This window comes from Rosa chinensis, chromosome 7 (genome assembly GCF_002994745.2).
Source record: "Rosa chinensis cultivar Old Blush chromosome 7, RchiOBHm-V2, whole genome shotgun sequence".
NCBI lineage: Eukaryota > Viridiplantae > Streptophyta > Magnoliopsida > Rosales > Rosaceae > Rosa > Rosa chinensis.
The window spans coordinates 49,152,637-49,165,662 of NC_037094.1; the positions used below are offsets into that span (position 1 = coordinate 49,152,637).

At 38.7% G+C, this 13,026-nt stretch overlaps 1 protein-coding gene across 1 annotated transcript; it reads left to right on the plus strand.

Annotated features, from left to right (window-relative positions):
• Positions 1–2,226: 2,226 nt before the first annotated feature.
• LOC112178077 lies at positions 2,227–4,285 on the plus strand. Its single transcript, XM_024316288.1, has 4 exons — positions 2,227–2,453; positions 2,571–2,689; positions 2,755–3,306; positions 3,534–4,285. Exons 1-4 carry the CDS (start codon positions 2,227–2,229, stop codon positions 4,283–4,285), a joined length of 1,650 nt encoding a protein of 549 aa, XP_024172056.1.
• Positions 4,286–13,026: the final 8,741 nt, after the last annotated feature.

Below are 13,026 nucleotides of genomic sequence, written 5' to 3' on the forward strand. Positions count from 1 at the left end.
AGATGGAAGATCCAGATTGATTGAGAGAGAGAGAGCTCGGTGCTCTCTGACCCGGACACAGCACGACCCGAGAGAGAGACCGACCGGAACTTCCACGTCTGGCCACCCCACGTCGGTGCGCTACCACCCACGTCTTCGTCTATGCGTCGCCTACCTCCCTGTAGCCTCTGATCATCCATGCATCGACTGTGAACGGAGAATCGACGATTGGAAGCTCCAAGACTTCTCCGGCGAGTTCTGCAATTTCTGGGGATTCCAGCCACCATCTGGGCTGTAATTGGTATGAAACTTCATCTCCTCGTCATGGTATACATGCCTATGTAATTAGTTTTCAAAATGGATGATGTTTTGACAATTTTGGTTTCTGGGTTCATCTCGGTTCTACCGTGTTCTTCAGCATCGGCGACTTTTCCAGCATTTCTGGTCTGGGTTTCGGCTTCGGTTGCAGCTCTAGACGAGATATTGTGAAGCTTTCTGGGTTGTAGCATGAGGGATCATCAGCTCATCATTTTCCCGGTCCCGGCAGTGCGTTGGGCTCGGTTGCAGTCGACTTCCGAAGGTATAACTCGACTTCTTGAGTGGAAGTTTGGTCCTTGTTGGGTAAATTGGAATCTGTTGCTGGTATTGAAACTTTGGAATCGATTGTTTGTGTGTGCAATGGATTGTGGAGTTGTGGCGGAGCTCGGGTTGTCTGGGTTGTGTGTTTAGTTTGTTAAGTCGTTGTAGTTAGCAAGCTGGAATATATTTTGACTTGAAAGTGGTTGCCTTGTTGAATGGGTATTGTGTTGTATGTTTGAATTGTGGCCGTCTTATAAATTGGTTGTGGAATAATCGAAAAATGGTCAAGTTATGAAGCTTGGGTGTCTTTCGTAATTATGAGTATATCTTGTATGAAAATTTGGAAATACACCGTAATTCTATTAGAATTGTTATCCGACGAAATTTGAGTTAGAAATAAAGTTGAGTGTTAAAGTGATAATAAGTAGAGAGAAAAGAAAATTTTATGGGGAAATGATCATTTCCCCAATTTCTGGGACATTTAACCCCATTTACCCAAACACTCTAAGAGATTGCCGACTTAGTCATCAGTTTTTATTTTTAAACCCCAATTACCCAACCTTTTCAACACGTGCCTGTTTTATTCAATTTTCCTGACGCTTTTTCCCCTCTATAACTGAAACGCTTTCAAATCATAACAGAAACGTGATTTAGGGAGCGAAGCTCTCCGATTTTAGAGAGAGAGGTTCGGCTGTATTTGTAGAGAGAGAAGCCCCCTAGTTTTTGAGAGTGGAGCTCTTTCATTTTAGAGAGAGAGAGGAGCTGTGCGATTTATATAGACAGGAGAGAGAAGCTCCCTGGTTCCGGTTTGTGAAGTTTTCCGGCGATTTCGGTGTGTGAAGCTTTTGCGATTTGTATTTATAGCTGGCGGTAGAAGTTTTGCGATTCATAGAGAGAGAAATTCTGCTGCGATTTTCACATGGATCGTGATCCAGATACTCTTTGTGTTCCTCCACTGCGGTTTGCTTTTGTTTCTTTAGCTCTATCTAATCCGTTTGGCTTTTAGCTCTGTTTAATATGTTTGATTTTAGGAATTTTTTGTACAAATTGTTGTCTTATTTTCGAACTGATTTTTCTGAATCAGAGCTTCCAGGTGTTTGTTTTGGTTTTGAATTGTTTTTGTAATTTTGATTTGAACTTCCAGGTGTTTTTCAGTGCATTGTGTTAGTTTTGAGTTTCTGTATTAATTTTTTCGTGTTTCTTTTGGTGAATTCATGTTTGCATTTTGGGTTTGAGCTGTTTCCGAAGTGTTGCGGTAGTTCTGATTATATTCTTGGGAGGCAGTAATATTTCTAGTGGGGGCCAATAATGTTGTTCGACGATATTTTAGTATCTATAATTGTTGCTTACTGATGCTTTATTTGAATGCATTGCAATTTATTACATCTTACAAATTTTTTTTGGCTGTTTTGACTATATTATTGGGGACTAGTAGTGTGTGTATTGGGGGGCAGTAATGTTTTTATGTGTTATTAAGTCGTTGTAATTGTTGTTTAGTTATCCTTTTCATTATTTTAAAAGTAATTTGGTACTGCTTCTATTTCGTTTTGGTAGGTTTGATTAAATTATTGGGGGGGGGGGGGGGCAGTACTCAGTTTATTGGGGGGCAGTAATATGTGTTTTAGGTTTAATAATAGATTCGTTTACCTGTATTTTCTTCGCAGGTCTATGGCTGATCCTCTAGTTGCTAGGTGCCTTTACTCTAGCAAAGGTTATATGATTCCTTTGAATCAATGCATGAGCTACTCTGAGTTGTATGAAGACATTTTCCGTACATTCCAGTTTTCCCCAACTGATATTATTGAGCTTCAGTATTCAGTTCCAGGTTGTGAAGTTTGTTTTCTTCGTAACGATCGTGATTTCCAGATGCTGTTTTGTTCTGCTAGAATACATAGGTTAGAGTGTGTCAATATTTCAGTTGTAAAGATTGGGGGAGGTTTTAGGAGAAATTGTTCGGTGGATAGTGGTTCGTAAGTTATTGATGAAGATGATTATTTGGGTGATGCATTTAGGACTGAAGTTCACAAGACGTATTTGTCTGATGAGTGGATTTCTTATATTCATCATGTCGGGGATAAGTTTCATGGTGCTACTGAGCTTCTCACACTGAGCTCCGTGAGAAGCTCAGGAAGTATGCAATTGCAGTTGGTTTCGAGTTTGTATTCCTGAGAAATGATTTGGACCGTATTCATGCAGTCTGTGCAAATGTTGGAACTGAAGGTTGTGATTGGCATCTTCGTGCTTTTTCATCATCTGCCAATGGTTGCCTTTATATCACAGAGTTGAATAATACTCACACTTGCAAGGGTGTAGTTAGGACTCAAAAACACAAGCTTTTGGGATCTAAGGTTGTCAAGACTTGCATTGCTGCTGAAGTTAGCTTTAATCTTTCATTGAAGCCAAGGGAGATTATGAGCAAGTTCAAATCAACATATGGGTTTGATAATTCCTACAAGGTTGCCTTGAAAGTAAAGCATCGGGCCAAGGAAGCGATTTATGGTTCCGATGCAGACACGTTCAGCAAGTTATCTTGGTATAAGGAAGCTGTTTTGCAGAGTAACCCCAGCTCTTCTTTTGTGTTGGAGGTTGAACCATCTTCAAATCGTTTTCAGAGGCTTTTCGTAGCTTATGGAGGTTGTGTAGAAGGCTTCAAATTCTGTTTGCCTGTATTGTATGTTGATGGAACGTTTGGTAAAAGCATTTACAAGGGGCAGATTTTGTCTGCAACTAGAAGGAATGGGAATCAAGGTAACTGTATTGTTTATTGCCCCCCCATAAATTTATTCTTGGCCCCCAGTAATATTGGCTTTTGTTATAGTTTCATCTGTGTGCTTAATATTTCTTGGTTTAGTTTTTTTCATTGTGATTGAAATCATTTTTACATTGCTGTGTGACGTTATGATAGTTTCCTGCCGTTCAATAACAACATTATTGGCCCCCAGTAGACTGATTTTACTGTGATCTGGTTTATGCAGGTTTCTACCCTCTAGCCATATGTTTTTGTGATTCTGAGACAGATGCAAACTGGACATTATTTTTCAAGCATTTGAAGAGTCTGCTTGAACCTCAAGGAAGAGTTATCACATTTATTAGTGATCGGGGTGTTGGATTGTTGAGCGCTTTCGATAAGGTATTTGCTGGTAATCCTCATCTGTTTTGTTACAAGCACTTGGTGGCGAACCTTGCCAGTAAATATAGGGGTAAAGGTAATTCAAAATTGATAGAAGATGTAAAGCAGAAGTTTTTTAAGGTTGCATATTCATCTACACAGAAGGAATACAGTTTCAATTTGCGGTTGCTTAGAGCAGTTGGTGGTGCCGATATTATTGACCCTTTTCTTTCTGAATTGCCTGTGGAAAATTGGTGCCGTGCATTTTATACTAGCTGCCGATATGGAATTATGGCTAATGGGATTGATGAATCATTTTACTCTTGGATTGCAATTGAGCATTTGATGCCGGTCTATTGTATGCTGGACCAGACAAGAATTAAACAAATGGAGATGGCGGGTAAAAGGAGGGAAGAGGCAGAATGTTTATGCAGGTTTACTGGAGTAATATGGATCGTGAAATTGATAGAAGATGTAAAGCAGAAATTTTTTAAGGTTGCATATTCATCTACACAGAAGGAATACAGTTTCAATTTGCGGTTGCTTAGAGCAGTTGGTGGTGCTGATATTATTGACCCTTTTCTTTCTGCAGTTGGTGGTGTTTATTTAGACATGTAGTTTTTACTGGGCAATAAACAATCTACTGCCCCCAGTAAACACAAAGAGTACTCCATAAAGAGTACTCCATAAACAATCTTCGTCCAGTAGAATATTTGCTGCACCCCAGTAAACACAAAGAGTACTCCATAATTTAGCATTTTACTTAATGTTGCTTTCCAATAAACACATAACTCAATACATTTGGTTTAGGCTACTTACCGCTGCGTCTACTGCGAGGAATCCCACTTGCGCATTTTGCTTTTCTGCATCAGACTTCAGCAAGTCAATATAAACGGTGATCACCTGCAAAATTGGGTACGTGGACTTTCCATCAAAACTGTATAAGTAACAAGAGAAAGGAAAATTGCATGAATTGATGATTTTACTGGGGGGCAGTAGATCATTGAATGGAGCCACTCATTGAAAGACTTACGTCAGTTTTGATGTCCCCTTCTTGGTTTATTACTCTTAGGTCGTGCTTGGTGATCCGGCGTAGAAGATCACTGCTGATCCAGTACTCAGTCCTATTCAAACAGAAACATTTGAATCCAACGCAGATTTTATCAGTATGAAAAACGGAAATTAAATTGTTACACCAATTTTAAACCATGCTGTGTACTTACGTGTCTTTCTGAGCAACGTTTAAGAAGTCTCGATAGTGCCTTGCCACTGCTAGGTCCAGTGTTTTCCATGTTTGCTTATCGCATTTGACTCCCTTAAGCTTAATCTTGTTGTGAAATTTTCCATGGGTTTGCGGCATGATTCCTGCTTTCTTAGGTGCAGCTCACTTTGTCATTTTTGCCTCTTCCGGAGTGTCGTACTCCCACTCCTCCTCTCTAGCCTTCTTGGCAGCCCTCCGGTATGTCTTTATGTTCTTCACTATAGAATGTATCTCTGGAGTTTTCTTCTGTTGTTCCTGTTCGGCATGGGTCCCTTCCTTCTTTTTTTCCTTTCCAAGTAATTCCATCACTTCTTTCTCAGCAATATTCCTTATGATGTTATCGAGCTGTTCATCTTCCTCTTCATTCCCATGTTCTTGTTGCCCCTGTGGAAAACGGCTTTCATTATCTTCTTCAGGTACTTGCTGTGCAATAGGAAACGCTGACGTCACTGTGTCTGTCGACTTTCCCGCACTGGCTGCATAATGGGTTTCCTCTCCGACGCTTGGTCCAAAGTTTGGATTTTCATCCTCAACTTCATCTTGGGGGACCACTTTCGGCGTGAAAGGAACTATCTCAAGTTGGGTTTGTGGTGGGGGGACCTCTCCTTTCTCCTTTTCAAGCCGTATGTACAACGCCCTGATGAGGTTATTTTTTGCCCGCTTTTCAATTTCCAACTCTCTAATTCTCTCGTCGGCAACCTTCAGCTTGCCCCATAGATCCTTGTTCTGTGCAGTCAAGTCCTCATTTGCTTTGGCAAGCCTTGCTAGCTTTACCTCCATTTCTTTTGTGGGCTTTGTCTCACCAATGGCTTCCTCCATCTCCCTAATTAGTTCCTTGATATTCCCCGTCAGCCTTTCATTTTGTTGCTCTTCCGCTTGGCTTGCCAGGGGTACCTGCCAAAAATATAACCAAAAACATCAAGTTATTGGTCCCCAATAATGTGTTCACTGGGGGCCAGTAATAATATTATTGCCCCCCAGTAGACTACCATAAAAGCACATATCTACATGTAAACAAGTCAATGATTTAAAATTTAACCAACAAACATCAGTTATTCACTTCATAGGCTTTGTTTAAGGTATCTATTACTGGCCTATTACTGGGTCAACACATTACTGGGTCCCAATAATGTATCTATTACCCCCAATTACTGGCAGCAGACAAGCTCAGTTGTGCCACTCACCCAGTTGTCAAAGCTTGGTGTGTCCTGCACCTCATCACCTAGCTCGAGGTCTTCCAGTCTAATTTTTGCAGGCCATGGTCCAGCTTTTATCAGATCCTGTTACATTTAACAAGTAAGTATTGTGTAGTAAACATTGAAAATAAGATATATATAATGTTTTTGTAATTTGCTTACCACGGCTAAGTTCTCGTTCATGTACATCTGCTCCAGGCTAAATATTTCCTTTATTGACCATCGGATGAATCGTGGAGTCTCATTCTGCTTTCCAGGAATCTAGGTCTTTGCCTTGGTCTTCTCAAGGAACCAGTAATAGATGAGAAGAAGGCATCCATTCAAAACAGATGGACTGTTCCTCCTATACTTTTGTAACTCTTCCATCAAGAAGTTCAGAATTAATCTTGGCCAGTTGTACATGTTTATGGTCTCAATCTGTTCACATACGGCGACCATATCCCATGTGATCTGAGCACCGGTTTCAGGTGAAGAAGAATGTGCTGAATAGATATGTGATCATTAGCACGGCTATCTTCCTGGCATCTTTCTCTTCTGCCGGCTTTGTCAACTCAGTTACCAGTGTCGATTCCACCTTTGTTCTGAGGATAGCCTGCATCTTTAAAGGGCTGCCAAATATTGGAGAGTCTTCCATCTCTTCCCTTACCACCCTCCTGTTCACATTGAACACTTCTCCTTCAGCCGGGAGGTGAAATAAAGCCGTGACATCCTCCTCCGTTATTTCCATAACAACATCCCCAAACTTCCACTTGTTGTCAGTGCGGTCGAAGTGCCTCATGAGTATCTCCAGGTCCGCTTCATGTTTGTGCAGCTGGATCTCAGTTATCTTGTCCTGCCAGAACGGTTCAATCATTTCACCAAAGTCGGTACCCATCAAAATCTCTTTTGTTTTGTCTGGTATTCTATCTTTGTGTGCGTTGACCATCCTCCAGAATGCACTGAGCGTGCACTTCTGTTGCTTCCACTCAATCTTTGCTATCTGGGTCTCTTTTATCTGCTCTTTTTTCACTGCCCTTTTCTTTTGCTTCTTGGCTTTCTTCCTCTTTGGTTTTTCTTCTTCTGAATCCACTTCCTCTTGAAGTGGTTTCCATTTTTGTTGTTGTCTTGTTTTGATTACAAACCTCTTCGTTGTCTGTTCACCTTCTGATTCTGATTCATCTTCAGTCGATCATCCTGAATCTTCATTGACTTCTTCTTCAGTAGATTCTTCATCAGAAATTTGTGCTGCCTGTTGTCGCTTCCTCTTTCTGATTTCGACAAATTTTTTTTGCAGTGGTTGGTTAAACGTGGTCTCAGTACAGTTATCTGAACTCTGTGAACTCCGGTCATCTTCTTCTGAGTCACTCATCAAGGTGAATTTTTGTCTACCCATTCTACACCAAAAACAAAACCACAATGATCATTCTAAAATAGCTAATAGAAGGGTTCTGATCGTATGAAGACATTATTGAGGGGTAGTAATGTATCTACTGCCCCCCACTAAACCATCAAAACTAGGACCAGTTTCAAGGATTCACAGTGTATTGCACTATATCACAAAGAAAACCAAAATGATCATTTTATAATCAACAAGAGATGATGACTGTCTCCTAAGAAAGACATTATTGGGTGGCACTAATGTGTCTACTGCCCCCCAGTAGACTATCAATCTTTACACCGCTTCCTATGTTTCACGGACTATACAAGTTATTCACACTCTAAATAACAGTTAATGTCTAAAACCCACAGTATGAGGGTCAATAATATATTTACTGTCCCCCACTAGACTGCCAGAAACCTCACATTTTGCACCAAACATTACACTGCATCCTATGTTTCACAGTTTATAGAAGTTATTCACATTCAAAACAATAATTGATGTTCAAAATCCCACATTATGATGGTCAATAAACTGTCTACTGCCCCCCACTAAACTGACATAAACAACACAATTTGATTCAATAATCGACTACTACAATTTGACACTAAATTTACTTTGGAATAGCAGATTTCATTCCGCCAATGAATAAAGCAGTGATCATCGGCCCCCATTACGAAATCTATTGGGGGGCACTAATGTAACAACTTTTTGGTCTACTCCACAATAGGCTTTCAATCAAACCTCATTTTATCTAAAATAACTGTTTAGAATCGACAAACAACGTTCGTATTAGATTTTCTCAATTATGAACCAGAAACCCTATATTTCACCGATTTCACATATATGCAAAGTCGTTCGAGAAATTTCACATATATGCAAAGTCGTCACCAAAATGAAACTTCAAACTACTTTAAACAGAAGAATTTGTAATAGCTTCCTCAGAAAACATGAAAAAACCTGAAAACGGAGTCGAAATTGATCATTTTACCTGTTTCGATATCTTCCAAGCCGAAAAAACTAGAAACTCAACTGCCGGACCTTGGAGAGTCGTCACCGTAAAACGGTGAGAATCCAGGTGACAGAGAGAGAGAGAGAAAGAGGGAGTGAGGCAGAGAGAGAGAGAATCAGGTATGGAGGGAGGAAGAGATTTGAATCGGTTTGACGTTTGATCGAGATGGGTAACTGACGAGTCGTGCGGTTTTAGTGTAGTGGCACTACCGTATTAACATTTTTTTCCGGAGCCTAGATGAGTCTTGACACTGTCGAATTAGGTAAGTGGGCACAAACAGATGAAGGTGGAGTGGTTGGGCAAATATTGGGCTAAAAATGTGTAACTGGTCACATCCCCAAATATATATTGGGTGGCCTTAGTAAATCGGGTGCACTCAATGTATGTCTGGTCGATATCGTAACTTCAAGTGAATGTTCGACAATTTGGGTAATTATCGAACCTCTATCGATTGGTCAAATGTGGTCAAACTGGTCAAGGTTGGTCAAGCTAAGAATATTGGTCAACTCCTGGTCAAACTAGGAAAAGTTGGTTTGGACGATATATTAATCGTCGAGATTTTGTATAATTGTTCAAAAGATATTAACTATTGAAATGTCGGAATCTAGGACTCTAGTTACCCGAGGAACAGAAGGTTCGCAACTTTCGGAGTACGTGAGAGAAAACATCGGAATCTAGGTAGGGATTCATGACTCTCCTCGGTTGGTGATTTTCTTATATATTTTTATTTAGTTGGTATGGTTTGGTTATGTTCAAATGCAATGCATACTAACCAAACCATGTGAGAAATGTGATGGCTTGAGAGCGAAGGGTGGCTCTGACTTCCTTGGGTTCGATCCCTAAAACCTCCGGAGGGTTAGTTACGCCGGTCGTCCGGGTATTCCGATCGTAGGGACGGGCCCGGTACGTGTGCATAGCTAGGTAGCGGACGCTCTCGCTACGCTTACCTGGTGATAAAGTAAATTGAGGTAAGGTCGTGTAGTGGGTCTATGAGATCGGCCATCTGGTAAGATTTAGCGCGCGTATTCAATTTGGTATCATGCATCGATTTTCGAGTCAAAAAACATTCTTATAAAGTTTGTCGTTCTTTTAAATATTTGGTTTAAGCAAGTTTTCATACTGGAGCGCTTCAAATACTTATTTGTTGATTTTCAAACCTAGTCGAGTTAGAGTCCCTGTTGAGCAGCGAGGACGAAAGCTCAGCCCTACTACAGTATGGATGTAGGTACTGTGCACTAGTGACGGGACAGTAGCGGACAGAGCTGGGTGTGCGGAACAAGTTCGGTAAATCATTGCTTGGTTTCCGTTCTAAGTTCTACTTCACAATCTTCGCATTTCAGAACTTGTTGATACCTAGCCTCGAGTCAAACTTAGCTGATTTCTTTTCATCGGGGTTCGTACCTCATGCTAGCTTTTACCCAAGTTCCGAACGAACTAAATAGATTTGAGCAACTCAAGTTTTTCACCTCAAAAATATTTGTAGCTTCAGCTGTGTTTTACAAAAAGTTTTCAAGCAAAAATGCCTAGCGGTTCTCTAGGACATTAATCGAGCGTTCGGTTCATGTTTTAGAGACTCGCGGCGCTGTGACGTGCTTAAGCTGGTGAGGTGCAGCTTGGGGCGTTACATTAATGTTGTTTAAATAAACTACAAACTACAGTTTTAATAAAACTGTTGTTGTCTGAAATTTAATAAGAACACATTCATATGTTGTCTGAAGTTACCAAAATAAAGGCTTGTTTAACAATCTGTTGTCTGAATGCATTTTTAAAGACATTTGATTGTTGTTTGAAATTCACTTAAAACTGGGTAAATTATGCCTCATCTGTCGTCTAAATAGTTTTAAGAATTTTATTTTTATGTCTTTTGTCTTGTATTTCAACCACTGTTTTAAGTATTTATGTTGTCTGATAGATAATATAACTATATGTAATCATGTTCTTGTGTAATTTGATTGAGGTCAAAAACTCACTCTTGTTGTTTGAAGCACATTTGAAATATAGATAACTTGTTACTTCTATTGGTTGATATAACAAGAAACAACAGATTTTGGTACGATTTAGTTGTTCATTTTCATGTTGAGACAACATATGTTGTAATCTTGTGTTGGTTGTTAACCATACGGACATCATTCATTTTGGAACAATACAATAGGCTTGTTACATCATCAAAGTCAAAAGGCTTGAAGCCAATTCAGAACATTATTTAAGAAAACACCAAGAAAAACTAGACTAATTAATAACCCAAAAATAAATAATTAGAGTAATATTACTCCAAAGCAATCTACCATATATATATATATATATATATATATATATATATATATATGGAATTGACATGGTGATCTGCAAGCTCTCCTCTCCTAGTAAAATCAACACGAAAGAGTCAAAGCAATCTGCATCACACATCAAAAGGGAGACATAAGTGAACTGAAATGTTAAGGCATGAACAATTTAGCTTTGGGAATTTATTAAGTTCATTTGTATAGCCATGAACTTGAACTTTTGCAGACTCATAGTAAACATGTTAAGGTAGAACATACTGAATTTTCATGGAATTCGGATTTAGGAAAGCAAGGAAAAAGATGAACACAATCTGACTGAACTGCAGGAGTCATAAAAAAAAAAAAAAAAAAAATCTCAGCAGCATGGTCAACTTGGAAAATTCACAAAAAATTCATTGTAAGTCCAATTGACATGAAATTAGTTTTGAAACAACCATCTGAACTGCATAATTCAATATACATAAAAACCAGAAGTTAAATGATTCAAATAAGATTTCAAATCTCAACAGAAAATCAGAGGATACATTCAAAATGCTGGAACTTTCCCAAATGCAGACCAAATTTGGAAGAATCACCAAAATTAAATTCACTTTGCTTTGGAATAAGATGAAACTTTCCAGATCATTTGCTAACTAACAGAACAGAAACATGTCAAAATTTTAGTATATTTGAAGATCAGTAAGTAGGGTAAAATAAATACCAAAGAAAGTTGTGTTGTAGGGCAGTTTCTGCGGAATTCCAAAAGAAGTTGGCACCTATCCATGACTACTTAGACTACAATTTATGTATAAGAGATTAAAAGAAACCTAATCACTCACAAGTCCCAACTCCCAACCAAAAGCTTATCAATTTATGACCTTTGAGTGATGCCTAGAGACCAAGACCCTCCAAGAAGTCACATTGTAGGTCTTCATTAATAACAATACAATACCAAGAAGATACAATATCAAACATAGTTTATACTCCATTGGATTAATAGTTCTATTTCTCTTCATATAAGAATCCTAATCATTGATAAAAGATTGGATATGGCGGATACATAAAGTTAATTATCTGCTATCAGTCAAACAAGCATATTAAAATAGTGCATTGTTATGCTCATATAATAGTGCATAACAACTATTAAGGATTTTCGTACTCTATATTTCCGTACATGCATTAGGTCAATGCACCAATGCTTCTTTTTCTTTAAGCTGGGCAGAGGAACTTCTGAAGACAAAATCAAAAACATGAGGAAAAGATATAAGTTATCACCCAAAAGAATCTTTCTAGTAATTGCCCCATACACTCAAATGTCAAAAACAACCTGTCTCAATCTATACAATCTTCTATCCTGAAACGCAAATATAGAAAATAAGCATCGTAATGTAGGAGACGGAAAAAGCATTGCATAAAATGGCAGTCCAATGAGGAGAATCATATGTAATGTGTCAAAATGGATGCTAATACAATAGAGAAGGTCATGAAGCAATCTAGAAACTAACAACTACTTGACTGCACTATGTGATCAATTTTGTTTATATATTAAGTTTACAAGAAAGGGTATTACCCATGGAAGCTTCCCAGCGGTTTCAAAAGCAAAAGACTTGTTGATGGTAAGCCTATGGGACTGGGAGTATGTTAGAGGTAGCAACTTCATAGGTGATGGATTATCTCCAATCAACTGTTGGGATTGGATAAGCTCCACGGGGAATAAAATATGCTCTGCTCTCACAAAGAAACAAATAGTAAGACTTAAAACTAAGTTTCAGCTCATCCTCCAGATCATGCATACCTATATGCCTTCAGGAAATATATATAACCTAATACTAATATCTTCAGCTTTTAATCACTCAAATTCAGAATGAATAGGCTTCCACCAGAAGACAAATAGGCCATCTAACTAAACCTTTTCTATCCACCAAATCATGGCATTATCAGCTCCCTCACAAATAATACGTAATAATAATAAAGCCGTTATTATTTAGGGTCAGCTATATGACATCATTTGGTAAGAGCTTTGCAATATAACCTCTATATTCAATAAACACAATGTAGGTAACCAATTTGGTACTGGCAATAGAACGATTATAGACCAATTTGATAATCCAATCTCAACAGATATTAACTATAAAATTAAGCACAGAAATCGTTTGCAGATCAAATCGAACTTGTTACCCATATTAACCAACCAATTCAAGATATAAATAAGTTCCACCAAAATAGACCATTACATCTCTAAGCAACCATGATTTGGAGTAATTACAACATA